Source organism: Artibeus jamaicensis, unplaced genomic scaffold, assembly GCF_021234435.1.
Source record: "Artibeus jamaicensis isolate MK-2021 breed Jamaican fruit bat unplaced genomic scaffold, CSHL_Jam_final scaffold_847, whole genome shotgun sequence".
NCBI classification, from domain to species: Eukaryota; Metazoa; Chordata; class Mammalia; order Chiroptera; family Phyllostomidae; genus Artibeus; species Artibeus jamaicensis.
The window spans coordinates 6,918,019-6,945,387 of NW_026522057.1; the positions used below are offsets into that span (position 1 = coordinate 6,918,019).

Sequence of the window (27,369 nt, forward strand, 5' to 3'; positions counted from 1 at the left end):
TTAACTTTTTCCAAGAAGCCTTGTTGAACTCCTGCAAGTGTATCTCACTGATACACATTGCTTTTTTCTCATCCTTGCCAGCTTCACAGGGATTTAATTACTTCTAGTAATTTAATGTCTATCTTCTTTGCCAGACATTACTAGTAGCAGTAATAGCAATGAACATTTAGTCAATGATTACCTTGTGCCAGGCACCATGCTGAGAACTTGACATACAACTCTATGAGGTTATCACTATTTTCATCCCCATTTTATGGATCAGGTAACTGTGGCTCAGAGAAATTAAGTAACTTAGTAAGTGGTGGAACCAAGATTCAAACTCAGAACCCAGACTCTAGAGCCCACACTCTTGATTATTCTGCTAGATTGCTCCTACTTTAAATTAGTTCAGCATATACATTTTGGGGTACTCCCATGCGGCTGCCCAGGGCTAGGGTTTGCCATGAACAAGATACCATCCAGGCTAGCCCCCTGATGACAGGCCACGACTGTTCTCTTCACCATAGTATTCCCGGTGCCTGGCACATGCCTGACCCATGCCTGGCCAGGCAGGTAGACTGGCTGACGGACAATCCCTCCTGTCTGCCTGCATGTGTTTTTCATTGCACTTGCAGGGGGATAGACTACAGGACAGGGAACTTGTCTCTTCCAGCTCTGTGTGGTACTGCTGTGGAAAGAACTAATAAGCTTTGAGAGCCTTGATCTATGCCCTCTACGGAGTGAGAGCCAAGGCTACAGAGGGTTCCCTTATTGCTCCAGCAGCAGCCTGTCATGGATTACTTTAGGGCTGAAGGGACTTTGGGAGCTTGGGCCGTTGATTCTCGATTCTAGAGACTTTAACCTGAAGATGCACCCATCCTAATCTCCTGATGTTCAAGGGCTCACTTCCGGCTTCCTCTGTGCAGGCTCAGATGTCACCGTCCAGCTGAACACAGCAGAGCTCAGCCTTGTATTCCAACTGCCCTTTGGTTCACACACCAGAATGTTTCTGCAGGAAGTTGCCAGGGCCTGCCCAGGTAGGTAAGACCCCAGGCTCTCTTGGGGAGGGTGGCTGGGCACTTATCCACTCCCAGTTGACTTTCCACACTCTGGACTCACACTCTGGTTTCTGTGCCCTCTGAAAGCTGCTGTCATGTGGTCATGGTGCCCTCAGGCCACCAGCCAACCATGGTGTTTGCTTTTCAAATTTTCTGTCTCTGGACCTGAATTGTAAGTCCAGCAGGATTCAGGCCTTTGTCCTCCTGGCTCTGGGCAGGGCTGCACAGGGTGGGTTATAATTCTGATGCAGGATCCTTTACAAGTTGTCAGGGTTAAGAGCTTCTAGAGGTCCATCTCCCCTCTCTCTGCCAAGCACAGCTAAAACCAAGTCTGACATATGGGCCCTCCTGCCCATGAACCCTGCTCTGTTCCCCAGTGCAGCTGAGAAAATGATCCAGCTTTGGTGTAGCAGTGAGACGTTACTGGCCTTTGGGGCAAGATTTGTTTAAAACCAGAAATCAGCCAGGCAGATTGGTAAAGGAGAGTTTGTACAGAGCAGAGGATCAGCCAGAAAACATGCAAATTTGAGCCACCAGGTGCTGGGGCTTAGATGTTCACCCAACACTATTACTTGTTTCCTTCTATGGAGCATGATGAATGTCTGTGGGGTGTGCCAGGAAAACAACTGCCTTTTGGATACAAACTGGGGTGTGCCTGGTTAAGGAGTTTAAAGTTTATTCTGTAAGTGGGGGGAAATTTTTCTCCAAACCTTCAACTAATAAGGATAACTTGTTTTATAATTATTAGTAGTACTTGTAGGAGGGGTAAAAATAGTAAAAACAGCAAAGAGCATGGACTTTGAAGTTACACAGCCCCTTGCATTTGAAACCTTTCTTTGCTGGTTCCTGGCTGTGTGACTTTGGGCAAACCACTTTACCTCTCTGAACCTTGGCTTTTTAGACTTCTATATGTAAAGACTATCTTCCTCTTGGAGCTGTGAGAATTAATGGATGATAAATGGGAAAGTACTCGGCTCATAGTAGCTCAGAAACATTTCCTCCTTCACTGTAAGTAAGACAGCTCACACTTAGCTAACATTCATTGTTGACTTGTGTGTTCAACACGGTTCTAAGAACTTTTCACACATTATCTCATTTTCTTTATTGCATCCCTACAAGGTACGCATGTATTATCAATGTCTCCGTTTTACAAATGAGGTCACTGGCTCAGAGAGGATGCATTGCCTAAGTACATAGCTGGTAAACAACAGAGCCAGGATTAGACAGGATTTAAGTCTCCTCCAGAGTCTGAGCTCTTGAGTTCTGCTCTAATGCTTCCTAAGCTCATGCCACCCTGTATCATATAAATGATTCATGGAAGGGTTTGAGTAGGAGGTGATGTTTAAGCTGAAGCTTGAAGGATGAATGAGTTTTTTTTTTCTAGGCAGGCAACAAGAAAAGAAGGGCAGTTGGAGGGAAGAACAGGTTGTTTGATGGGAGGAGGGTGTGGAAAGAGCTGAGTCGGGAGAAATCAGTACAGGCAGCTCATGAAGGGTCTTAAATAAGCAGCAAAAAGCTTGCACTTTGCCCTATAGCTTGTGGGGAACTGTAGGAGTTTTAATCCTAGGAATGACAAGGCAGGATTTGCATGTTAGAATAAGTTCCTCTGGCAGCTGGCACGGAAGGGGAGAGCCTACAGCAGGGAGATCGATAAGAAGTTTTGCAATGCTTAGGCATTAAAATTATGAGGCTTGGACCAGGGCCTGGTACTGGTGATGGGGAAGAGAGGATGGACTGGGGAGATCAAACAGATGAGAATGACGGCACCATGGGACAATGAGTTTGGGGGTTGACAACTTTAGCCCCAGTGCTTGGAATAGCACCTGTAATGTGGTAGGCACTTAATAAATGTGCTGAGTGGATGAATAGAGCTTGGTACCCGGCTGTGAGAAAGCAGGAGAGGAGTGGACGATGACTTCCCTCTTTTAGGCTTAGTTATCTGTCAACCCCTGTACCTATTTTTCCTTCTGGGGCCCACACCTGGAGTAATCAGTGGAGAAACTACTAACTCAACATCATTGAGCAGTTGTTAGGGTAGGGCCTGAGTGATAAGGGACTCTCAGAGCTGACAGTCTCTTGGATATCCACCAGTCCCAACTCTTCCATTTTCGATAAAGGGGCTGAAGTCCAGAATGGGGTTATAGGTGAAAGTAACTAGGCTTTTTCTACCCAGTCCTTGGCAGATAATGTGTAGCACAAAAAGCCAGGGAGCAGAAGTACCTTGGTCACAAGACCACAGTTACAGAAAAGAATTAACTAACATTAATTAGCATCTACGATGTGTCAGACATTTTTCTAGATATCTAGACAACATACAACAAACATATTCTCCTGTTCAGTCTTTTGAGCAGTAATAAAGACTAGATATTCTGTTATATAGATGAGTTAATTGACACAGAGAAGGTAAATAATTTACCAAAGGTCATTGATCAGTTGAGGTAATAGACTTGGAACCCCAGTTTCTCACCCCGAAGCCCACGGAATCCAGAGATTTCAGTTCAGATCCCAGCTCTGCCACTTCCTAGTTGTGAATGTGAATAATGTATTTTATTTCTTCAGGCCTTGGCCTTATTATTTGTACAATGAAAACATGAACTTGCCTTATTTACTACTCCAAGGGTTTTATGAGGGTCAGATGAGGCCCAGAAAAGGTTGATAACATGCAAATGCTGAAAATAAATTAAAAGCTGTGTCTGACAGTGCCAAACCTCTTAATTTATTGTGCCCTTGCAAATCCATTTTAGTTTGGTCAGGTTCATGCAGTTCTACAAGGGATGCAGGCAAGATAGAGTAGGAAGCAACAGCAAGTATTTGGAAGCCAGAAAGACCTGGGCTTGAGTGGTAAGCAGAGGAGAGTTAATAATTTCTGGAATCTGGTTAAGGGGTTATCGGAGGGCTCGTCTTGAAGGAGTACTTTATAACAAGCACACTGCTTTTAGAGTATGTATTTATTTGGAGTGGCTTGCAAGTTGCTGATAGAGATTAGTTAAAGTATCCTATCCACTCCCTAGTACTGACATCTATTTGAGTTCCCACTCTGCCTCCCACGCTGTGACTTTAGACTTCACCACTCTGAGCTCAGTTGCCATGGGATGATAAATAGTTCCCTACCCGCTCAGATTTGCTGTGAGGATTAAGGAGGTAATATACCTATGAAGCACAGGACTTGGCACACGGTTACCACGAGGCTGGAGGAATGGCACGGGTCTACCTCAGAAGGGCACTTTTGGTTACACATTTATTACTGCATTTGAATCACGGACCTACCCACCTACCCTGTGCGTGAAGGGAAACAGGGAAGCAGGCTTGGAGAATACGGAGAGGCTAAGCGATTTGCTCACGGTCATACAGTCATGCACAGGTGAAGCCAGTTCTTCAAGCCCGTGGCTGAGTATTTCTCCTTGTTATTGCCACAGGCTTGGATCCTGAGACCCCGAATCCGGAGTTCCTGTGGCTGTCTCGTTACAGGTGCCCGGAACCCGAAGCCCCGCCGCCTGGTTGGAACTCGGCCCTAGGCACCTGGACCGGGTGCGCCAGAATTGGCGAAGGCAAGTATCTATCTCGAAAGAGGCGGTGGGGATTGGAGGAGACCCGGCTGCAGGGGCGGGCTCTATTATGCCTAGGGGGCGTGACCATAGAGCCGACCCACCTTTGATTGGAGGAGGTGGCATGAGGGGGCGGGCTCCTCTGTGGGCGGCAAGGGGTGGGTGGTGCGGCGGCGAGATGAAGAGCTTGAGGAAGCAGCAGGGAAATGTCCTCCGCCGCGGGTTCTCGGGAGCGAGGCTCTGCAGGTTCGGCGGGCGGTGGGAAGCTGGGCTGGGGCTCTGGGCCTGGGACGGTGGCGGCCTGGCCCTCAGGTGGGCAGGGCCTGCGGTTTGGCCGGTGGAACGCACGGGGCAGTGACCGAGGTTCGGGCGTTGCGGAGGCGGAGACACTAGAGCTGAAGTTCTGAGGGAGAATGTTAGTTATTCTAGGTCGGGCGTGAAGAGGGCAGGGGGGCAACGACGGCATATTCCGGAATCCCGAGGCTGGAATTGTACAGCAAAGCTCCGTCTCTGACTCGCTGCGTGACCTGGGGCCGTCGCTGCCCCTCTCCGAGGCTCCGTTTCTGCATCCTAACCTTCTCCCGTCAGTTTCGTCCGTCCTGCCGTTCCGAGCTTGGCCAGTGTGGGGGTGCAGGCGCCGCGAAAGAACCTTCCCTTTGCGTGAGGGATGCTGTGCGGGTCGGGCCTGTGTGGCTCTGGTGCCCGCCCCTGGGATGGATGGGGCTGTGCGCAGAGCCGGAGCCGGAGCCCAGGCCAGCCCTGTCTTCCCCGGGAATGGAGACCAGGATGAGGTTACAGGTGAAGGGCCCGGGTTTTTTTCCACCCAACCCTTGGCGGATAATGTCGTGCTGGACAAACGGTCAATTGTTGAGCTGGAGATTGCCTTTTGGAGAGCGCGAGCTGAAGGCCGAAATTTGGGTCGGTCGGGTGCTTTGGGAGGACCTGCAGACCTGCGTTTTCGGTCCAGCTCCTAGGTTTTCTGCAAGGGCGCCCCGGTGTTTTTTCTCCTGGGCGTGCCCATGTGGCTCCAGTTACGGGCAGCTTTGGCATGACCGCTAGTACCCATTTGTGCCCCTTTTCTCAGCCCTTTGCTAGAGATGAAGAGTCCGTCGAGTAGCTGCGTGAAGTGTGGGCCAGCACTTCATTGCCTCTTACCGGGCCTGGAAACTATGAGGGGCAGCGGAATGGCATGTGGCACAAGTTTGTAGAATGAGAGGAAACCAGGCAAGCCAAGGACTGCCTCAGTGCTTATACTTTTCCTTCGCTGCAGCCACTGCAGCCACTGCAGCCACTGCAGCCACCACAAGAGGTGGTCAGAGCACCTGGAGGGGCTGACAGTTTGCATCTCTCATGGGTTTAATCTCCGCTCACTTGAAGTGCTGATCTTGGGACAGTTGGACAGCTATTGCCTCAGTTTCCATGACATTCTGGGCGATGGTGTAGGGCAGTTCAAGATTAAGAACATATCGTTGCCCCTGGAAAGAGGCTGCCGGGGATCCAGGCAGTGGGTGGAGGACAGGCCCAATGGCCACAGGAAAAGGTGGGTTCTGTGTCCTCGGCCAGCACACCAGAACCAGGCTGTTAAGTAGAGCTGGGGGGGTCTTCTGTGAGAGGTCAGCACAGCCCTGAAGCCAGTGATCTGCCCCTGGGTTATAAATGCTGCAGGGATCTCAGCATCATTCATTTCCTTTCAGAAAAAATGGAAAGTAGCCACTTGCTGGCAAGACATTTTTGTCAAGGTTTTGGTTTTATTTTTGGTTTGAAATGCTACTTTCCCATCATCATATTTACAGTAAGGGGGGGGATGGTGGTAGATTATCTTATTAATTGCTAAGTTAAAATTGGGAAGAAATGGCACCAAGCCCCCATTTCCATCTGTTTGGGTCAGCTGTGTTTTGAGTTGCTTTGGCTTCAGGAGAGTCACAGCTTCTAAAAGAGGCGGAAGGAAACTTTGGGCCTCCTCTCTGTGGCCCCAAGGGAAACAGTGGATTTGGTTCTTCCTACATGCACATAATCAAAATATCTATTTCCTGGTAGCCTGGGGAACCAACCTAAGCTGCTTAAAAATTCCATTTGTCATGCACATCAGGAGAAACATGGCTCCACCAAGGAGCAGTCAGGCCCGCCGAGAATCCAACTGTCCATAAATAGAAATAAAAGAGTGTAGGGTCGGCCCAGTAGGAGATGGTCTTTGTAGAGTGAGCCAAGAGTAAGAGCACCTTAAAGGACTAGGTTTTGGGGGGACAAGGTGAATCTGGTCTTTACTCTTCACCTTTGCCTTGGTAGAGAAAGGAAAGATCTCACTTTGATGCTTCTCTCCAACATATTTCTTTGATTGGTCTCTGTTGAATTCAGGGTGTCAGGGCAAGCTTGGTAGGGATTGTGGTAGAAAAGTGAAATGCAGGTAATTTTAGATTGGAGTGCATGTGTTCAAGTTCAGACCAGTGAGCTAAGTTATGAGGTTGAAGTGAGATGTAATGCTTCTCAGTGAGTGGCAGCCTGTTTATCTGATTCTCTTGGCCTCTTCAGCTTCTGAGACCTTGCATTGGTTTCAGATGAGTAGCTGCTGCAGGTAAGGGGGGGCCTCTGTTTCTCCCCTTACATAACTGTTCTTCTTTGTGTAGCTTTTCCTTTCCTTAGAAAGCTATAAAGAGAAATGCCTCCTTATTTTGCTCTAGCAACTGAAGATGCTGTTATCCAGAAAACCCTTTGGGGGGATTCTGCATATGGCTGAGTACATGCATGTCATTTTGTAAAGTATCCACCTGCATTTTGTCCTGGGCTAATGCAAAGACCCGGAGCTGTGTTCTTAGAGGATTCCGAGCTATGCACTAGAGAGGAAACAGCTACTCACAAGTCCCATTGGGGCAATTCTGGACCAATTTACCAAAGTTGTAGTAACAAACACATTTTGGTCTTTTGAAGTGGTTTTCTTATTCCATGGTGATTCAAAGTGAGGCAGCTTTGTAGTAACTCAGTAGTTTTTCCCCTGGACCCAGGAAACAAAGTTTAGAGTCTGACTGGCCTGAGAAAGGAAGTGGATGCTATTTATATCTCAGCGTAGCAGAAAGAGTAATCTAGATTATCAGGGTAGAAGCCGGAGAGAATGTCGGAAAATAGCCCCGGGGTGTGTCTTGTCTGTCTGTCTGTCTCTCAATAACTGAAGTCCGTGTGACCAACATCCTTTTAACCCAGAGAAAATCAATTTTCCTAGATGTTTATCCTACAGGTAGAATTACCGCCTGCCTGCCTACCCATCATCTCCCCCTTTGTGGCAAGCTCTGCAGGCTGCCAAGCAGATTCATTTGAATCACTTTGTTTCTTTAAACAACAGAGAATGGCGTTCACTTTTCTTCCTCCTTTTGTTGTTCCCTTCTCCATTTTCCCTCTTTGTCCCATTTAATCTTGTGTTTGTTTCTAGAACTGGAGAAACCCCTAAAGACTTCCTTCAGAAAACAGTTTGTTTTGGACTTCTACAGTAGGCCTGGAGAGCAAGTGACGTGACCACAAACATTCAGTTAGCAGTGGAGCCTTGCACAGAGAAATCCTCAGGGACAGAAGGTTCAGGAAGAGGGAGGCATCAGTATTTATTAGAGCAGAGTGTTGGAACATGGAGGCTAGCTTACCTGCATGCTTTCTTTGCTGCTTGAAACACACTGTAACAAATTTGTGGATTTTCCCAGTGATGCACGTGTGAACTGAAGCCGGAAGCCATGAATGACGAGGATTTGAACAAAGTATATGTCTGAGTGGCCTGGATGTTTTTATTTTTGTATTCCTCTTTGCGACTGGGTACAACATTAGACATGTCTCTTGACTTTCCTTTCTTCCATCTTTAAAATGGTAGTGAACGTTTTTGAGAGGTCTTAAGGAATGCTGAATTATTTAGGGGTGCCTTATTAGGAAAACTCCTGTAGGAACTGCAAATTCATCCCTTTAAAAACTTAGAAACTGGCTGCTGTCTTCAGGGCCTATCCTGGGCTGTTTCATTCCAAATAACTACACTCATTTTTCTTTTTTACTCCTTCCTTCCCTCTAGTTTCTTTTCTATTAATGCAGTCACTAAAAACCTAGGTCATCCTTGACTCTTCTCTCCCCTCTTATGTCTAATAACGAAATTCTGTTCATTCTTTTTCTGCAATTTAAAATTTTTTAAAATTTCAGTCTCTATTTATTGCTCCAGTCATCGCCAGTGGATCAGCATATCATGTCATTCAAAACAATATGATTAAGAATTTTTTAAAATAAAAAATGCTGTAGTTATGTTGCTATCCTCTTACCAGGAGTAGCATAGTGATGAATGTGCCTCCCTTAAGCCTCTTTCTCCCTTAGGGATTGCTTTAGAACATAACTTTTATCATGCCTTACTATTTTGTATGTGAACTTCAATGTTGCATCATTTCCTGTCACCTACAGAATAAAGTTCTGATTCTTTAGCCTGGAGTTCAAGTCCTGCACAGCCTGGCTTAGCCCCCTGCATCTAGTCTTATCTGCCCCAGTTCACCTTAATTTCCTCTGACTTCACACTTGACTGCTCACTATGTCTGGATAAACCCCTGTGCTTTTTCATCTGTTTGTTAACTGCTCATTCAGCTACCTTTTTTTAAGCTTGAATTTGCTGCTCTTAGCACTTTGCACCCTCTCTCCTCCCCAAATGCCACACTAAGGCCTTGTATATCATCAGTAGGTGCTCAAAAGTGTCTGCCTCCTTTGTTTGAATCGTAGAGACCTTTACCGTGCACAGCCCGAAGTGTTTTCAGCCTGCACAACTCCTGTCCCCTTCCTCTTCAAGCATGCTCTGCACGTCTGTCCCCTCTTCCTGGTTTGCTTCTGTCCACTTCTCTTTCAGCTTTATCACCAGACCACAGGCAGTTCACAGAAAGCCCACTGAAGGGAGAGCGTGAAGGGAAAAGTCAAGTCATCCTTCCAATATCTTATCACCACTACAGCCTCCTATTGCCTAAAGTAGCGTAATTGCACCGTCTCCCTCCTTGAAGGCTAAACGGGTTGTATTGAGTCCTTGCTAACCTAAGTGGGATGTGCACAGGGTGCACATTGAAGTTTGAGTCCAGAGCTAAGAGTTTGCAGGGCACAGGATGTGTTTTTAGTGATGTCTGCTCATCTTAAATGCCAGAATCTATGGTACTTTTATTTTAAGCCATGAGAGAATGGGAAATGTTAAAAAGACTGAAAAGAAAGAAAACTACCTGAAAACATGATAGACTTTTAAGAAAGTAATAGAACTATTTGGGGTGGTAGCCAGGCTGAAATAGGAAAAATGGATTCTTTTCATTCTTTTTACTGCTGGGTGCCCCATGTTAAGGGCTTCTCTCAAGAGTTCCCTGCCTTATGCGCTGTGTGCTGTGTAATAATAATAATAACGCCTATTATTATTAACAGCTGCCATTATTATATTAAGTGCTCTCTGTGGATGCGTGCCTCACACCATGCCACAGAAGTTCCATGAGTAGATGTCCATTTTCAGAGGAAGAGATTGAGGCTCAGACAGGGCAGGTAACGTGCCTATGACCACTCGCTGGTCAGTGACAGAGGTGAGAATAGAGCTCAGGTTGTCTGTTTGAATCCACTGCTTACAAACCCTGCTTTTGTATCCCCAAATGCTTCTCAAACAAAGCTTTACTACTTATTTCTACTACTTGCTAATTTCTGAGTGTATACCACAATGCCATGTTTGGTACTGAAATCATTTCCTCTGTCAGACGTGCTTTCTGAACACCATGCTTTTCCAATAATTTCTATAGTTTATTGGTTTAAGAGCACAGACTCTTGACCCAGATTTCTTGGGTTTGAATCCTGGTAGTGTTATCTATCTATTGCTATGTGTTCCTGGAGAGTTACTCAACCTCCCCGTGTTTATCTCCTGGCCTGTAAAGTACAGGTAATAGGAGCACCTACTCATGGAGTGCTGGGGAAGAACATTTGTAAAGTGATTAAAGGCATGCCTGCTAGGTAATAAGCCTTAATCTTTGCTATAAGTAGTATTCATGATATTACTGTCGTTGTCAAAATGAGTTCAGCCTGACTTGGGTTCTGGGCGGTTGGATCTGGATCTGTTTTATGTCCTCGTGTATTGAACATATGTGCCTCTTGCTGGTATGTGTTGCCCTGTCTTAGACTGATGGAGCCCGTGGGATGGCTCCCTGGTGCTGTGTGCACAGCATAGTGTCACTGATAAGCATCAAACCAGCCCACTTACTCCTGCCAGTGTGAACTGTCAGCTGTTTTGCTCACAGTATTTTACAGTCTCCTAGTGTGCTGGAAATGGAAGCGAAGGCCAGAGATTGAGAAGATAGGAAGGGACACCTCCTCCTAGACCTGTCTAGTAGCAGCTCAGGAAGGGTAGGACGAGATCTCCACCCAGCAATGACAGCCACACACCCACACATCCTGTGGGGACCGTGATGGTACATCTACTCTGTTATCCGAACAGACCCGACCCTTCTATTCACATAGTACTTACCTTCAAGAGGTCATAGTTTCATTGCAGATGTGCGCATGTTTGCAAAAGGGGATGTCGTGGAGTCCAGCAAATCTGGGTTTTACTGCCAATAGTGCCATTTACGGGTTTGGCTCTGTGTCTGTGGACCTGTCTGCTATCTGCTCTGGGCCTCAGGAACCTCATTTGTAGAAATGAGGCCCACAATCAGAAGTCACATATGAAACACTTAGCACAATAGCTAGCTATTAGAGGGTCCTCGATAAGCAGTTGTTGCCATGGTTGTGAGAGCGGCGGGGGACTGCAGAGGTGCAGTGGAGGGAGAAGGACTGACAGCTCCCCGCCAGCTGCTGTGTGCCAGGCGTTGTGCTGGGCTCCCGACCCATTTAAATTTCATTTGTTTTTCCGTTTGGCGTCTCCGTAAGTTGCTTGGTGTTATCCTTATTTCACAAATGAGGAAACAAATTAAGTAATTTGCTTGAGATTTCATATGAGGTAGTGGATAGAGCCAGTAAAATAGCCAGGTCTGTTGTATTCCAAAACCCAAGGCTTTGTCCAACACACTCCAATTTCTCTTAACAAGTTACAACTTGTTCAAACAAGTTGTGTGGCTAAGAAGGCCTTCAGAATCCAGAGAAACGATTACCGAGCACTCGTGTGGCTGGGGAGTGAAGAAGGGGGTGTGACCTGGTGTGGAGGCAGGAGTGAGGGTGGCCTGCCTGGGGAGCCAGTCTGTTTATTCTTTTAAAAACAGTTTCATTGAAAGTAAAGTAATGAAAAAGTGATAAAAATGACATCCATGTTTTTTTTTACCACATTGACTTAATCTCATTGATATTCACAATTAATTTTCAAGATCTGCACTGTCTTGTATATACTTGCAAGGGTTTCTGAATTAGCCGGCCTTATTTCAAACTAGCAAAGGTCTTATTTCCCTTTGAGTTCCTATGAATAAAGAAGGGGGAAAATAATGTTAATGTTCAACCTATTTCCCTAATTATTGTATGCCTTCATCATCCCATCATTAACTCAAGTGTATTTAGAAATTTAGGGGAAAGAAGTAAAGACAAATTTAACCTGATCTTTGTTGGAGATATTGACTACATTTTTGGTGAACATCTTAGTTCCAAACAGAGTTGCTGTATTTATTGAATGAAACTGTAAGAATACTCAGTTAAATTTGAATAACTGGGAAATAGCTGCTTTTTTTAATATAAATATGTCAGAAGAAATTATTGTCTATTTGAAATTCAGATTTATTGGGTGTGCTGAATTTTATCTGGCAATACTAGTTCTAAAATGAGTAGAGTTTAATGACTTGGAACCAGGCTGTTCAGATTGGGCTGTCTTTGCGTGGTGGGTTGGTGAGAGAGCGTAGGGCCCGTTTGGGCCCTATATGCCAGTTCAGCCAGTTTGGATGTTAACCTGTGGGCAGTGGTGTCATGCTGCAAGTTTTAGAGCAGAGAGAGATAAAATCAGGTTTGAATCTGGCCTGGTTTGGAGACTGCATTGGTAGGAAGAAGTGGGAGGACCTCAGAGTGGGAGACTCTTGAGGTGACAGGTGGGGAGAGGATGGCCTGGAGCAAGGCCACTGTGAGACTGAAGAGACCGTATGAATGACTGGCTCTGGGGGCCCCAGGAGAGGGATGAGGACTGGCAGGATGGCCAATCTGGCTGAAGGGGAGAAAGATGGTGCTAGTGACAGAGAGGGCCCGGATGTCAAGGCACTGTTTTACCTGGGACTCACCTCTGGAAAGAACGTCTTGCAGAAACCCCCAGTTGACAGTGGAGGGACTGAGGTCAGGTAGAGCTGGACAGCATCCTTCAGAATTGACTGTGTTGGCTGATGATTCTTGTAGAAGATAAAGAACAAGATCCAGGCAGGTAATGATCAATATGGTAGCCACTGGCTGTTTAAATTTAATTTAGGTAAATAAAATAAATTCAGTTTTTCATCCTGCCTGGCCACATTTTTTAAGTGTTCAAGTGTGACTAGTGGCTACTGTTTTGGGCAGTGCAGTTATAGAACATTTTCATCGTCACAGGAAATTCTACTGGGCAGCACTGGTCTCTGTACCTACAAATAACTAGGAGACCTGCAGGGGGAAGCGGAGCAAGAGGAGGAGAGAGAGGGAACAATTGAATTAAGAAAAAAATGTTGCTGCTTCTCGGACAGTTCTCAAAAGAAATGGGGTATTTGGATTTGGGGTTGAATTTACTTTTTTTCCTTATATGGTATGATATTTTAGTAAAAGCTCAGGCCCCAAGTCAGTGGTAGGCCTGGCTGCAAGACATTGAAACTGAGGCCTTCCCTCCTATCTTCGTCTTGTAGATCTGGGCCTTTAACAGGTCTGGACTGGCCATGCTGTTTGAGAGAGCCTCAAGTTAACTGTGGGAGAAGAAGACAGTAACCATATGAAGCAGATAACTTATCTTTGCTAAGCTGAGGAAGCAGAAGCTTAGAGAGAAGTCAGACAACTTTCTCAGGGTCCTACACCTAGTAAGTGGCAGGGCCAGAAATGGAACCTAAGTCTGATCCCAAAGCCTATTTTACATATATAACTGAAAATAGAAAACAGTGCTGGATATGTGTGTGTGTGTGTGTATACATGTTATAAATAAAATAATATACATATTATGTTAAGCAAAAAGAAAAATCCTATCACTGGGAAATGACTACTATTGACACTTGATGTATGCTCTTCCACACTTTCCCATGTGTTTATATGTATGTGTCTACATAAATATAAATAAGTGTATGTTGGTAAACATGTATATGTGTGTGTAGACATACACGCCAGTCATTTCTGATGCATGTCAGGCTGTGCTCTTACTCCCATCCTCAATCCTTTATCAGCAGTTCAGAAGACTGAAAAATTTTTTTCTAAACTTGGCCTTAGCTCAGTTTGGCAGTAAGACTTGCTTGACTGATATGAGACTATTTATAGGCTTTATTTATCTCACAAAGTGTTACTACTCATAAATTGTACTGTGGAAATATTAGAGTTTTGATTACTGGGTATTGGCTCAGACTCTGCTGGGAGTGTTGTATAATATATGGTGTAGGTAATGTGTTATCTTTCTTAGATTCCTCCTAGTTCTCAGTTCCCGAATACACTCAGCCCCAGGGATTTTAGTAAGGGGCAGGGGATCTGATTCATGCTACACAGCTGCTTGGGCTCCGGGAAGGAGCCTAGAGGGTTGTCATTTTCTAGTTAGTGAAGCATGTGAGAAGAGTTTTGGTTATATAAGATGTTCAGTGCAATGCTCAGAATTTGCAAGAAAAAATGGAACACTTCCGTCCTTTTACACATCCAGATCGAGCTTCACTTGTTACTCTGGTTGTAAGTTGTAGATGTGAAAAGTGGTCATCAAGAAAGCACCCAGAGATGGCATTGAGCTTTTGCCCGGTGGCTGTTGTTTAGTGTGTGGTTAGTGACTGTTTGGTTTGTTCCATACGTTGTGGTAAGTAGGGGCCATAAGAAAAGACACCAGTCCTTGGTTAGCTAAAGAGGTAAGGCAAATAAAAAGAGCTAAACCCGGTTGTAATTTTCCTATGATAAATGCCTTGATAGAGGGAAACACTGGGTGTGAGAATCTAAGGAGAGGACCAGAGAAAGACTTTTGAAGGAGATGCTTCCTGAGCTGAGTCCTGAAGGATGAGTTTGTAGTTCACATGTAGGTAGAATTGAGGGGTGGTGAGGATACACCTGGAGTCAGAAGTAGGGTGAGGAGGCAACATCTAAAAACATTAAGTCCTTTTGGTGTGACTGGATTGGAGGTGGGAGTGGGTGGTGGGAGATGGTGCTGGAAACATAGTCTGGGGCTAATTACAAAGGTCCTTATGTTAACGAACAGAGAGAGCTCCTCTGGCTCTAGCAGAGCCAAACTCAAACCACTGAGAATTGCTGTCGGGCAATATTGGCTATTTTATCATGAATGGTGCTGCCCTGGAGAACCGGAAGCTCACAGTCAAAAGCCTGAACTCCATAATCGTGTGTGGGTTGCAGGGTAAAAATCACTAGATACCTTGGGTTAGGAGTTTGGAGTCCTACAGGAAGCTGATCAGAGGTGATATAAGGGCAGTGAATCATTTCTTGAGGTCCTGAGAACAGCTCTGAGGTCTGTTCTGGCATCCCTCTGTCTAGTTTCATGGAAAAGTAGCCAGGGGGTGGTTCCACCTTTGGGCTCAGGAACTGAAACATAGGTCAAGATGTTATCTTTAGCCTGCTAGAGGTCCCCATTGTGTGACCATTAGTCAGGTCCTGATTGTTGAGGGAAAAGCTAGGTCTCTGAAGTGTAGAGAAAGAGAGGTGATTTCTAGAGCTGGGATTTAGAATGAAATGTAATCAAAGCCACAAGGACCCTCGGTTTCATTTGTATGGAATACTCTAGGGCTTGGGTTTTAGTCCAAAGGTGATGGAAGTTATTTAGGGATTTTAGGCACAGGAATGACATATGCAGATTCGTTTCTTCTAGGCATTGACATAATGGATCAGCGGGGCCGAGAATGGAGGCAGGGAAATCACCAAATGTGCTTTCCAGAAATATCCAAGGCCTAAGCTAGGGTATTAGGGGGTAGGGAATAGGGTGAGATATAAAAATATTTAGGAGAACCCTGGCTGGTGTGACCGAATTGGTTGGAGCATTGCCCTGTAAACCAAAAGGGCCGAGTTTGATTCCCGGTCAGGGTGCACGCCTAAGGTTACAGGTTCAGTCTCTGGTTGGGACACGTAAGAGGCAACCAACTGTTGTTTCTCTTCTTCCCTTACCCCCGCCCCCCGCACGACTAAAATCAAATAAGCATGTCCTCAGGTGAGGATCAAGAAATAAAATACATAGGAGAGAGAATTTATAGGACTTGGTGACGAACATAGGAAGAAGGGACCGAGTGGGCGTGGGGAAGCAGGAGAGGGGAGGAAGGACAGGAAGCTGTGGCCAGAGAGGGGCTGTGTGATGGCAAGTTTGGTGAAGAGCTGCTGACAGCCAGCTTCCGTGCCAGATTCAGGAGAGAAAAGATTCCGAGAAGACTGCCCGAGGCTGGAAATCCCCTGACCATGCCTTAAAGTTTCCGTACATAGCGTGGGGAATGAAGGTGCGCCAGTCCCCGCTGGACTGAGTCCTGAGCCAGACGCAGTGTGAAAGCGTGGAAGCAACGCAGGCCTGCGAGGCGACTCTGCAGTCAGTGCGCCGCCCACTTACGGACCTAACTAAGCTGCTTACGTGTCCTATCAGTCTGACTGTTAGTAGGAACTACTTACAAAAAAAAAATCCTGGGTCCATAGAAAGCACTGACAGGCAGAAAGAGCCTTTGCATAGTCTAAAACCCCATGAGATATTTACATTAAAGTCTCTGCTTTATAGATGAGGAAACTAAGACCCAAAGAGAGGAAGTAACTTGTCACACAGGAAAGTGATGGTAGAGCTAGGCTTCAGCTTAAGTTTCCTGATACTTTCACGCACTTAACACATTGAACACCTAACTGTGCACCAGATGCTGTTCCAGGTCCCTGTGAAATAGCATAAAGATGACAAAGTCCTTGCCTCACGGAGCTAACATTTTAGTGGAAATAGCATCCAATAAATCAGATGGTATTAGTAGGATGAAAAAAGTTAATAGCAGATTCCCAAACTGTTTGGCGATGTACTCTGGGGCAGTGCAATGAACTCACAGGGACACTGGGCCATTTAACATTTTGAAGGTAAACACAAAGATAGGTGGAGTCTTTTGGAACACCACATTTAGCTTGGGGGTATTCAGTTTCCACATTAGATGGTGCTGCATTCCTTTTGATATTAACATCATATCATTTTTTTAAAAGATTTTATTTATTTTTAGAGAGAGGGGAAGGAAGGGAGAGGAAACATTGGGGTGAAAGAGAAACATCGATGGGTTGCTGCTTGTATGTGCCCCAACAGGGAACCGACCTGCAACCCATGGGTGTGCCTTGACCAGGAATTGAACTTGTGACCTTTTGCTTTGTGGGATGATACCCAACCAACTTAGCCACACCGATCAGGGCATATCATATCTTTTCGAAGCTGGGTTTTTGGTGGCTGCTGTGGTCAAACATAAGTACCATGAAAAATCAAATGTGGAATGTTGTGTGGTGTCTAGTCCAACTCCAAGGTTTGAGAACACTTCAGTACCCAGCAGGCATACACATCTCATTTGTAAGTAATTGTGGTCATTTAAAATGAAATACTATCTTTTTCTAATTATGTGTGTTATTTTTTCATACTGCCACTAAGTTATTAGGATTTAAATACTTAGTAATTCATTTGTCCCTTACTGTTTGAACAGAACTGTTACTTAGCTTGTTTGTTTTTTTATTTTGGCTGAGAGGCACTTCAAAAAAATAATAATTGCAACAGTAAGGGTGCTGTGAACTGGGAAAGTTCAGGAACCTCTGGTGTAAGGGATTGGAGTGATGTGGGGCAATGGGACCGGCTTTGAAAGAGCTTCTGACATTTGGGCAGGGAGCTGGGTGAAATGGAGTGAGTACCGTGGGACGTAGAGGAGAAGTGTTCCAGGCAGAGGGACCAGCAAAAGCAAAGTCCCTGAGTTGGGAATGAGCTTGACTGTTCCAGGAACAGCAAAAGAAGTGTGACAAAATCAGATTGAGTGACATTTAGCACAGAACACAGTGGGCGACCAAGAGAGGCGTGGAGGCCAGGTTAGGTAGGGCCCCGTCAGTTCTCTTCAGGGGTTGGATCCTCTTCTCAGTGCCTGGAAAGCTTTTTGAAAGTTACAAGCAGGGAAGTAACTTCATCAGATATAGTGATATACTTACTTCATCAGATATAGCGGTATACTTATTTCCCATTCACTCTGGCTGCTATCTGGAAAACTTACAATAGCAGTGTAAGTGTGGAAGCTCAAGAGCATTTAGGAGCCCTCGCTGGTGTAGCTCGGTGGGTTGAGTGCGGGCCTGTGAACCAAAGGATTGTGGTTCGATTCCCAGTCAGGGTACATGCCTGGGTTGCAGGCCAGTTCCCAGCAGGGAATGCACGAGAGGCAACCATACATTGATATTTCTCTCTCTCTCTCCTTCCCTTCCCCTCTAAAGATAAAGAAATAAAATCTTTTTAAAAAAGAGTAAAAAAATAAAGAGCATTTAGGAAGCGGTTATTATCGACTTGGTGGGAACTTGCAGGTACATTTTTGAAAGTAGAACTTGCCCGAATCTGCTGATGAATTAGATTATGGGTATGAGGGGGGCAAAAAAGGGAGACACCAGTGAGTCTTACAGATTTTGATTTTGAGAGGCTGGCTGCATGATGGTGGCATTTACCGATCTGACAAGACTAAGGGGGAAAGTCGACTGCTAGAATCTGGAGCTTTTGTCCAGGCTGGAGATGTAAATGTGGGAGGGATCTGATGGGGGTAGTTTTTAAAACAGTGAACTCACCTGGATGAGAAAGAGTGTGGCTAGAGAAAGATGATCCCAGGACCTTGGCTGGGGCCATTCCTGCGGGTGAGGGGTAGGTGGTTGGAGAAAAACAGGTGTCTTTAGGGACTAAACAAAGTACTTACTGACCCTGGCTGTCATGGTTCAGTGGATCAAGTGCTGGACTGTGAAGCAAAGAGTCGCTGGTTCGATTCCCAGTCAGGGCACATGCCTGGATTAGGGGCCAGGTCCCCAATAGGGGGTGCTGAGAGGCAACTAACTACACATTGATGTTTGTCTCTCTCTTTCTCCCTTCCTTCCCCCCTCTAGAAATAAATAAAATCTTTTTAAAAGACTTTATAAAAACAGTAAGTACTGGAGGGAGGAGTGGTCATCTATCAAGGGCTGCCTAAGAGGCAGAAATGGAGTTAGCTGGAAACTGGGAATTGAGCACTGGATTTGGCAACTGGAAGGTTTCCAGTAACCTTAACACAAGCCATTGCAGTAGGATACAGCAGGTCCCTGAATAAGGTCGTTTCATTCAGCATCATTTCATTCTAATACTGACGAGGGGAAAAAACATCAATTCCTGGCCAGGGCTGCTGTCTACGGCTGCCGTCTGTGTGGAGTTTGCATGTTCTCCCCACGACCGTGTGGGTTTCCCCCCAGTGTCCTGAAGACGTGCCTGTGGTGACCTGGGTGTCTGAACTGCCCCAGTCCGAGTGAGCGGGGTGGGAATGGGTGGCCCTGGAAGCGTGTCCTGCCCAGGGTGGGTTCCCACTGCAGGTTCCCACCTTGCTGCCTGAGCTGCGGTCTTTAATGAGAAGTTATGTGATCAGAATTATGCCATAGGAACTTACTTCTTGTTTCTATCAATCAGCCTGTGGTAAAATGGGTTTTCTTATATGTCATGTGCTTAAAGGAAGTTTCCAAGAACCTACTGACAGAATTAGGTAAGGACTCAAAGAACATCTATGAAGGAGCCGTGGACATGGACAACATTGAGGGGACTGATTATGGAAGCAGGGGGCGGGGCAGCTGGGTGGAGGGAGGGCGACGGGGGGGAAAAGTAGGACAACCATAATAGCATAAACAATAAAATACTAAAGGAAAAAAGGAAGTACTCACTGTAATGGGGAACCAGAGGCCCAGCTGCAGGGGGTTGAGAAGAGAATGGGAGGTGAGGAAGAGACTGGATAAGCCTTTCAAAGAGTTTTGAGTTCATTCCCCAGTATGACTTAAAAAATGTTATTTTAGAACAGTTTTAGGTTTTCAGAGAAATTGTGATGATAGCACAAAGAGATCCTATATCTCCCACACTTGGTTTCCTCATATTACATTAGTTATGGCATGTTTTTCACAATTAACCAACACTGATACATTACTATTAGCAAAGTTTACATTTTATTCAGATTTCCTTTGTTTATACCTTATACCCTCTTTTTCATGCTAGGGCACCACCTTAGGCTTTGCTAGGCTGCGACTATTTCTCAGAGTCCTTTTTCTTTTTTTTTAGAGAGAAACATGGACTTTTCTTCGTTGTTCCATTCATCTGTGCATTCATTGGTTGTTTCTTGTATGTCCTGTGTGCCCTGACCAGAGTCAGACCCACAGCCTTGGTATTGGGATGATGTGCTAACCAACAGAGCTACCCAGCCAGGGCCTCTTCCTTGTTTTTGATGCCTGGGCAGTTTTGAGGAGTGCTGGTCAGGTATTGTGTAGAATGAGCTCCATTTGGATTTGGCTGGTATTTTTCTGACAGACTGGAGTTACAGGTTTTGGGAAGAAGATGATAGAAGTGGAGCAGCATTCTCATCATGCACAAGTGTATTTTTACCCACATCGCTGTTGCTGTGAACCTTATTCACCTGGCGGAGGTCACGTGGTCAGGCGTCTCCTCTGCAGTTAGCCTTTCTCCCGCCCCGTATCCCCCCTCTTCGGAAGGATGTCACTGTGTGTAGCCCATGCGTAGGGAGTGGGGAATTGTGCTTCCTGTTCTTGAATGCAGCTTGTTTACCTAAATTATCTGGAATTTTTCATAGAAGTTTGTTTCTTCTCCTCTATTAATTTTTTATTCAGTTATTTATATCAGTGTGGACTGATGGATATTTTATACTTTGAATTATAACCCAATACTGCTTTTTTATTTTGTTGCTCAAATTGTTCCAACTGCCTTTCAGTTGGCTCCTGTGTCCTTTTGACATACCCTGATCATGGTGGGGTTTTTGTGTTTGTTTTTTGAGCACTTTCTTATTTTTTGGTACTACAAAAGGCATCAGGCTCATCTTTTATATTTCTTGCCTCATTCCTAAAATAACTGTGTCTCAAGGAGCCCTGGGTCCTTATATTGGAGAATGGTATTAGAAACCAAGACCTGGACATAAAACGTGGTTGTTGCTACCGGCGTGTTCTTGCATCTAGGCCCTGATACTGCAAAATGCTCCAGACTAGTACGGTGACCCTGACAGTAGGAAGACAGTGGTTTGAGTGGCATTTAGGAAGCAAAATCGAAAGGCCTTGGTGATTCACTGGGGATGTTGAAATGTAATTCTTTTCTTTTTAATGTGTAATGGTCTTTATTTATAACTTTATTGGCAAAAAAGAAGAGGGGCGAGTTTGTAAAACAGACCATCACAGGGCATTGCAGCTGATCCTGTCAGATTACAGAAGTTTCTTTTTTTTTTTTTTTTCCAGAAGTTTCATTTTAATTGTCCATCGAATTGTCCAAAGACAAACAGCCCTAAATCTGCAGATGCAGTTTCCTTTGTAAAGTGCAGTTCTCATCTTTTAGGCAGTCTTTTAAACATAGAAATATAAAAGAAATAAAATCACCCTTTAAAAACTGCATTAAATAAAGGGTATCTTAAATTTAAATTTATGTTGTTCTTGTAGTAACATGGCCCGTGAAGATCAAAAGCTGGCAAGGCAGTAACACTTCCTGCTTGAGTGGACAGTTCAAAACAATCAATCATTTTCTGCAATGACCATATCTTCTTCAATTTATAAACTACTCTGAACTTACTGTGCGATGTAGCCAAAGACAAGACGTAGGGAGAATATTCCTTTTTTGGAGGAGACTAAGCCGTCCAAAATCAGTGTGGGGAATAAACATCCAGTTGAAGAATTCTAGGTGGAAAAAAATTAATGTCAATTTCAATTCATGCTGAGCTGGCTTCATTTCTTTTTCATTGACTTGTTTGATGTCATTCTTCTAAATCAAGCAGGTTGAATTCTTCTAGTTCATCCATGTCTTCCCTGCCAGCCTCCCTGCCCACCCCAGAAAAAGATTTTCATCAACAGGAATGGCATCAATGGCTCCATTTACCTGTTCCTCCCCTTAGTTGTCCTCTTCTAAATCACTTCTTTTTTACTTAATTATCAACCTGTTACAGTTGTTCCCATTTTCCCCCCTTTTCCCTCCTCTACCCAGCCCACCCGTCTAAATCACTTTACCGTTTTTAGCTCTGTCTCTGGAAGCTTCACTTAATTTGTTTTCATCTTTTTCTGAAGTACATGTGCTGAATCTTTCAAGACTGGCTACAGTAATACCTGTCTCATCTACAGCTCTTGGGATGTACAGGCTTAAATCTATGTCATTTATGCTCACTGAAGCATCAACCTCATCACCACCTACCTGTTCCTTGGGTGTAGCAGGCATCATCTGCTTCCTTCTCATCGTCATTAATCAGTTCAGGATGAAATTCAAAAACCTCATGGTCACTGGTCACTAATGCTTTCCCTGCTTTGAAGTCTGCTTTCCTTCTTTCCACATCTTGCTTAAGCTTATCAGTCTTTTCCTTTTCCGTGGAAGAAAAGATTCGCAAATAATTTTGGTAAAATTTTGACTAGGGCGGAACACTCTTTTCACTTAAATCTAATGAAATTTCGTCTTCTTTCTATTTATCTTTTTTCAGTATAAATCCAGGAGGACGTGCATGATGATACATGCAAACATTGCCCCTCCAGGTGTTCCCCAAACCAGCCACATTTGTTTTCAGTTGTTTCAAGGAAATGCTTGCACACTATTTGAGTTTTTGTTTTCCCTTCTTGCCTTACTGTGCTTTTTTTTTTTTTTTTAAGATTTTATGTATTTTCTTTATTAGAGAGGGAGAAAGAGAGGGAGAGAAACATCAATGTGGGGTTTCCGCTCGTGCGCCCCCTACTGGGGACCTGGCTGGCAACCCAGGCTTGTGCTCTGACCGGGAATTGAACCAGGGACTCCGCTTCACAGGCCAGCACTCAGTTCACTCAGCTACACCATCCAGGGCTCACTGTGCGTCTTGTTCACTACTTCTTCCAGTTTTTTTCCCCAGTCAATTGTCCATAGTATCTTTTTCAAGTTCTTTATCTCTTGGATCAATGTAAACAAACACTTCCCTTCTCACACTTCCTCTTCAGAGTGAGGTCATGAGAGAACTTAACTTCTCTGCAACTTTACTTATTTTTTTGAGCAGCAAGTACAGTTCTGAACAGCTCATTTAGCTTTTGCAGTTCTTTCTTCATATTTTTCTTCAGTTTCTTTTCAGCTTCACTTCATTCTACCTGATCTGGATTTTATTGACTAAATTTAACTTGACGAGTGGCAGCCTTGATAAACTTCTTTTGCTTTGCTCCTTATTCTTTAGGCCAAAAGCTTTGTCTTCGATAATCTCCCTTTTTTTTTTCCCCTGCACTGCCTTTTAGCTGCCCCCATCCTGAGCCCTGTTTCTTGGAGGACATTTCGGAGACAGGTGGCACCAGCCAGACTGAGGCACAGTTAGGCTCTGTCAGGGTGTCAGGGAGAAGGAGGAAGACATGGGCTCTGTCGTTATTTTCATGTTTCAAGTGATTGTGTTTTCTTTTCACTCTGAAGTTTGTTATATCTGGTTCATGTGAATGCATGGTTAAAAAGTCCATGTTTAGTGATAGTCCTCAGAACGAGAGTCTTTAGTGATGTTTCATGCCTCTGGTGCTCCTTATGACTGGCGTATGGAAGCAGCATCTCTCTGCGGCCTCTTCATGCTGTTCCCTGTTAACAAGAGATCTGGGTTTTAAGGTGCAGAGAAGCTATTGGCCCATAACTTTTCTTTCTTTTTTTTTTAAGTATATTTTAGGCCCTGGCTGGTGTGGCTCAGTGGATTGAGCACCAGACTGGGAAGCAAAGGATCACTGGTTCCATTCCCAGTCAGGGCTCATGCCTGGTTGCAGGCCAGGTCCCCAATGGGGGGCACGTGAGAGACAACCACACATAGATGTTTCGCTTTCTCCTTCTCTTTTCCTCTCTCTAAAAATAAATAAATAAAATCTTTTAAAAAATACTGTCTAAAAAGAAGTATATTTTATTGATTATTCCATTACAGTTGTTCCTTTTTTTCTCTCCCCTTTCTCCCCCTCTGCTCTGCACGCCCCCACCCCCCAGTATGCTCCCCCCTAGTTCATATCCATGGGTCATACATACAAGTTCTTTGGCTTCTCCATTTCCTATACTATTCTTAACCTCCCCCTATTTTGTGCTTACCAATTATGCTTATTTTATGTACCTTTTCCCCATTTTCCCCCCTTCTCCTCCCCACTGATAACCCTCCATGTGATATTTGTGTGAATCTGTTCCCCTTCTACTTGTTTGCTTAGTCTGTGTTTGTTTTAGGTTCAGTTGTTGATAATTGTGAGTTTATTGTCATTTTACTGTTCACAGTTTTTTTTACTTTTTAAAAATAATTTATTGATTATGCCATTACAGTTGTCCCATTTCCTCCCCTTAATTCCCCTCCCGCCCACATTCCCCCCTTTAGTTCATGTCCATGTGTCATAAGTTCTTTTTTTTTGCTATTGTATAAGGCATTTATTTTATTTATTTAATTTTTAAAATATATTTTATGGATTATGCTATTACAGTTGTCCCATTCCCCCTTCACTCCCCTCCACCCTGCACACCCTCTCCCATCCGCATTCCCCCCTTTAGTTCATGTCAATGTGTCATAAGTTCTTTAGCTTCTACGTTTCCCATACTGTTCTTAACCTCCCCCTGTCTATTTTCTACCTACCATCTATACTACTTATTCTCTGTACGGTTTCCCCCTCTCTCCTCCTTTCACTCCCATTGCTAACTCTCCATATGATCTACATTTCTGTGATTTTCTTCCTGATCTAGCTGTCCACTTAGATTGCTTTTGTTTTAGGTGTGGTTAATAACTGTGAGGTTGCTGTCCTTTCACTATTCATATTTTTTATCTTCTTTTTCTTAGATAAGTACCTTTAACATTTCATGTAGTAAAGGCTTGGTGATGATGAACTTCTTGAACTTGACCTTATCTGAGAAGCGCTTTATCTGCCCTTTTATTCTAAATGAAAGCTTTGCTGGATAGAGCAATCTTGGATGTAGGTCCTTACCTTTCATGACTTGGAATACTTCTTTCCAGCCCCTTTTTGCCTGTAAGGTCTCTTTTGGGAAATCCACTGACAGTCTGATGGGAACTCCTTTGTAGGTGACTGTCCCCTTATCTCTTGCTGCTTCTAGGATTCTCTCCTTCATTTTAATCTTGGCTAATGTAATTATGATGTGCCTTGGTGTGTTTCTCTTTGGGTCCCCCTTTTTTAGGACTCTGTGAGCTTCCTGGACTTCCTGAAAGTCTATTTCCTTTGCCAGATTGGGGAAATTCTCCTTTATTATTTGTTCAAATAAGTTTTCCACTGGTGGCTGTGCCTTTCCCCCTTCTGGTACCCCTATAATTCGGATGTTGGAATGTTTAAAGATGTCCTGGAGGTTCCTAAGCCTCTCTTCATTTTTTGAGTTCTTGTTTCTTCATTCTTTTCTGTTTCGTTGTTTCTTTCTTCCTTCTGGTCCACTCCGTTGATTTGAGTCTCAGTTTCCTTTTCATCACTATTGGTTCCCTGTGCATTTTTCTTCATTTCACTTAACATAACCTTCATTTTTTCATCTAATTTGCAACCAAAGCCAACCAGTTCTGTGTGTATCCTGATCACCAGTGTTTTGAACTGTGCATCCGATAGGTTGGCTATCTCTTGGTCACTTAAAAGTATTGGCTCTGGGGCTTTGATTTGTTCTTCTGTTTGAGCCATAATTTTTTGGTCAGGTTGCACCTGTTATGTATGAGGGGTGGAGCCTTAGGTGTTCAGCAGGGTGGGGCAACCCCGTTGCTGGGTTGTGACACTGTATATGGGGGCGGAGTCAGAGAGGGAGCAATGGTGCTTGCTTCACTCTCTCTTGGATTTCAGTCCCCTCTGCTGCTTTTCAGAAGCAAATTGGGCCTTTCTGATGCTGATTGGGGGCCAGGTCCCCAGTGGGGGGGCACGTGAGAGGCAACCACACACTGATGTTTCGCTGAAACATCAGCGAAGCCCACCCAGGTGGGTGGGCTTGTGTACGTTCTAGAACCCTGTGGGTCTCTCCAACGAACTCTCTTGTTAAGCTGAGAGTCTCTCCTGGCGCCTTTTCAATCGGTGCTTTTAGGCTTTATTTCCTGTTGCTGGGGCCCTGGGTTCCATGGGCTGTCTCACTGTCCATTTTTGCCTGGTTTATCTGTGCGCGATTGTATGACGGTCAGCCAACCGCCTTGTGCGCCTCATTGGGTCTGCTCGTTTTCTCCTCGTGCCTGGGGTCTGCTAGCCTCATGCCACCGGTGCCGCCCAGGTCTGCCAGCCACCGCCTTTTCTTGCCCCGACCTCTCTCTGCCAGCCACCAACTCCACCCCTCTTACCCATCTGGATGAATGGTTGTTGAACTTTCATACAGTTCAGTTTTCTGTCAGTTCTGGCTGTTTTTTTGTTTCTAAATCTTTGTTGTCCTTAATTTTAGTTGTGCAAGGAGGTACATTGTTTCTACCTACACCTTCATCTTAGCCGGATTTGTTCATAATTTTTTATCTTCATTTTCTTAGATAAGTACCTTTAACATTTCATATAATAAGGGCTTGGTGATGATGAACTCCTTTAACTTTGCCTTATTTGGGAAGCACTTTATCTGCCCTTCCATTCTAAACGATAGTGTTGCTGGGTAGAGTAATCTTGGAGGTAGGTTCTTGCCTTTTTCATGACTTGGAATACTTCTTTCCAGCCCCTTCTTGCCTGTAAGTTTTTCTTTTGAGAAATCAGCTGATAGTCTTATGGGAACTCCTTTGTAGGCAACTGACTCCTTTTTACTTCCTGTTTTTAAGATTCTCTCCGTATCTTTAATCCTGGGTAATGTAATTATAATGTGCTTTGGTGTGTTCCTCCTTGGGTCCCATTTCTTTGGGAATCTCTGAGCTTCCTGGCTTTCTGGAAGTCTAGTTCCTTCACCAGATTAGGGAAGTTTTCCTTCATTATTTTTTCAAATAAATTATCAATTTCTTGCTCTTTCTCTTCTCCTTCTGACACCCCTGTGATTTTAATGTCGGAATGTTTAAAGTTGTCCCAGAGGTTCCTAAGTCTCTCCTCATTTTTAAAAAAAAAATTTATTTATTTTTAGAGAGAGGGGAAGGGAGAGATAAAGAGAGGGAAAGAAACATCAATGTGTGGCTACTTCTCGCACGACCCCTACGGGGGTCCTGGCCTGCAACCCAGGCATGTTCCATGACCGGGAATCAAACTGGTGATTCTTTGGCTTGCAGTCTGGCACTCAGTCCACTGAGCCACACCAGCCAGGGCTCTCCTAATTTTTTTTGATCTTGTTTTCTCATTCTGTTCTGAATGAGTGTTTATTTCTTCCTTTTGTTCCAAATCTTTGATTTGAGTCCCTGTTTCCTTCCCTTCACTGTTGGTTCCCTGTACATTTTGCTTTATTTCACTTTGCATAGCCCTCACTTCTTCCTCTATTTTGTGTCTGTACTCAGTCATTTCTGTGAGCATCCTGATTACTAGTGTTTTGAATTGTGCATCTGATAGGTTGGCTCTGTCCTCTTGCTTAGTTCTTTTTCTGGAGTTTTGATCTGTCCTTTCATTTGGGCCACATTTCTTTGTCT

The 27,369-nt window shown here is 44.5% G+C and overlaps 1 protein-coding gene and 1 pseudogene across 3 annotated transcripts in view; one reads left to right on the forward strand and one right to left on the reverse strand.

The window, feature by feature from the left end:
* INPP5B (inositol polyphosphate-5-phosphatase B) overlaps window positions 1-27,369 on the forward strand; it is a 54,333-nt gene that overhangs the window by 2,647 nt on the left and 24,317 nt on the right. The window contains exons 6-7 of one of the 3 annotated variants that reach the window (XM_037149403.2): window positions 879-1,016; window positions 4,454-4,585. In XM_037149403.2, the coding sequence (XP_037005298.2) occupies window positions 879-1,016; window positions 4,454-4,585 (270 nt within the window). Of the gene's footprint in view, window positions 1-878; window positions 1,017-4,453; window positions 4,586-4,739; window positions 4,829-27,369 lie in introns of those variants that run through there. The other 2 variants (XM_037149404.2, XM_037149405.2) reach the window with 2 other exon arrangements.
* LOC119052292 (zinc finger CCCH domain-containing protein 15-like) lies at window positions 21,634-26,042 on the reverse strand (annotated as a pseudogene).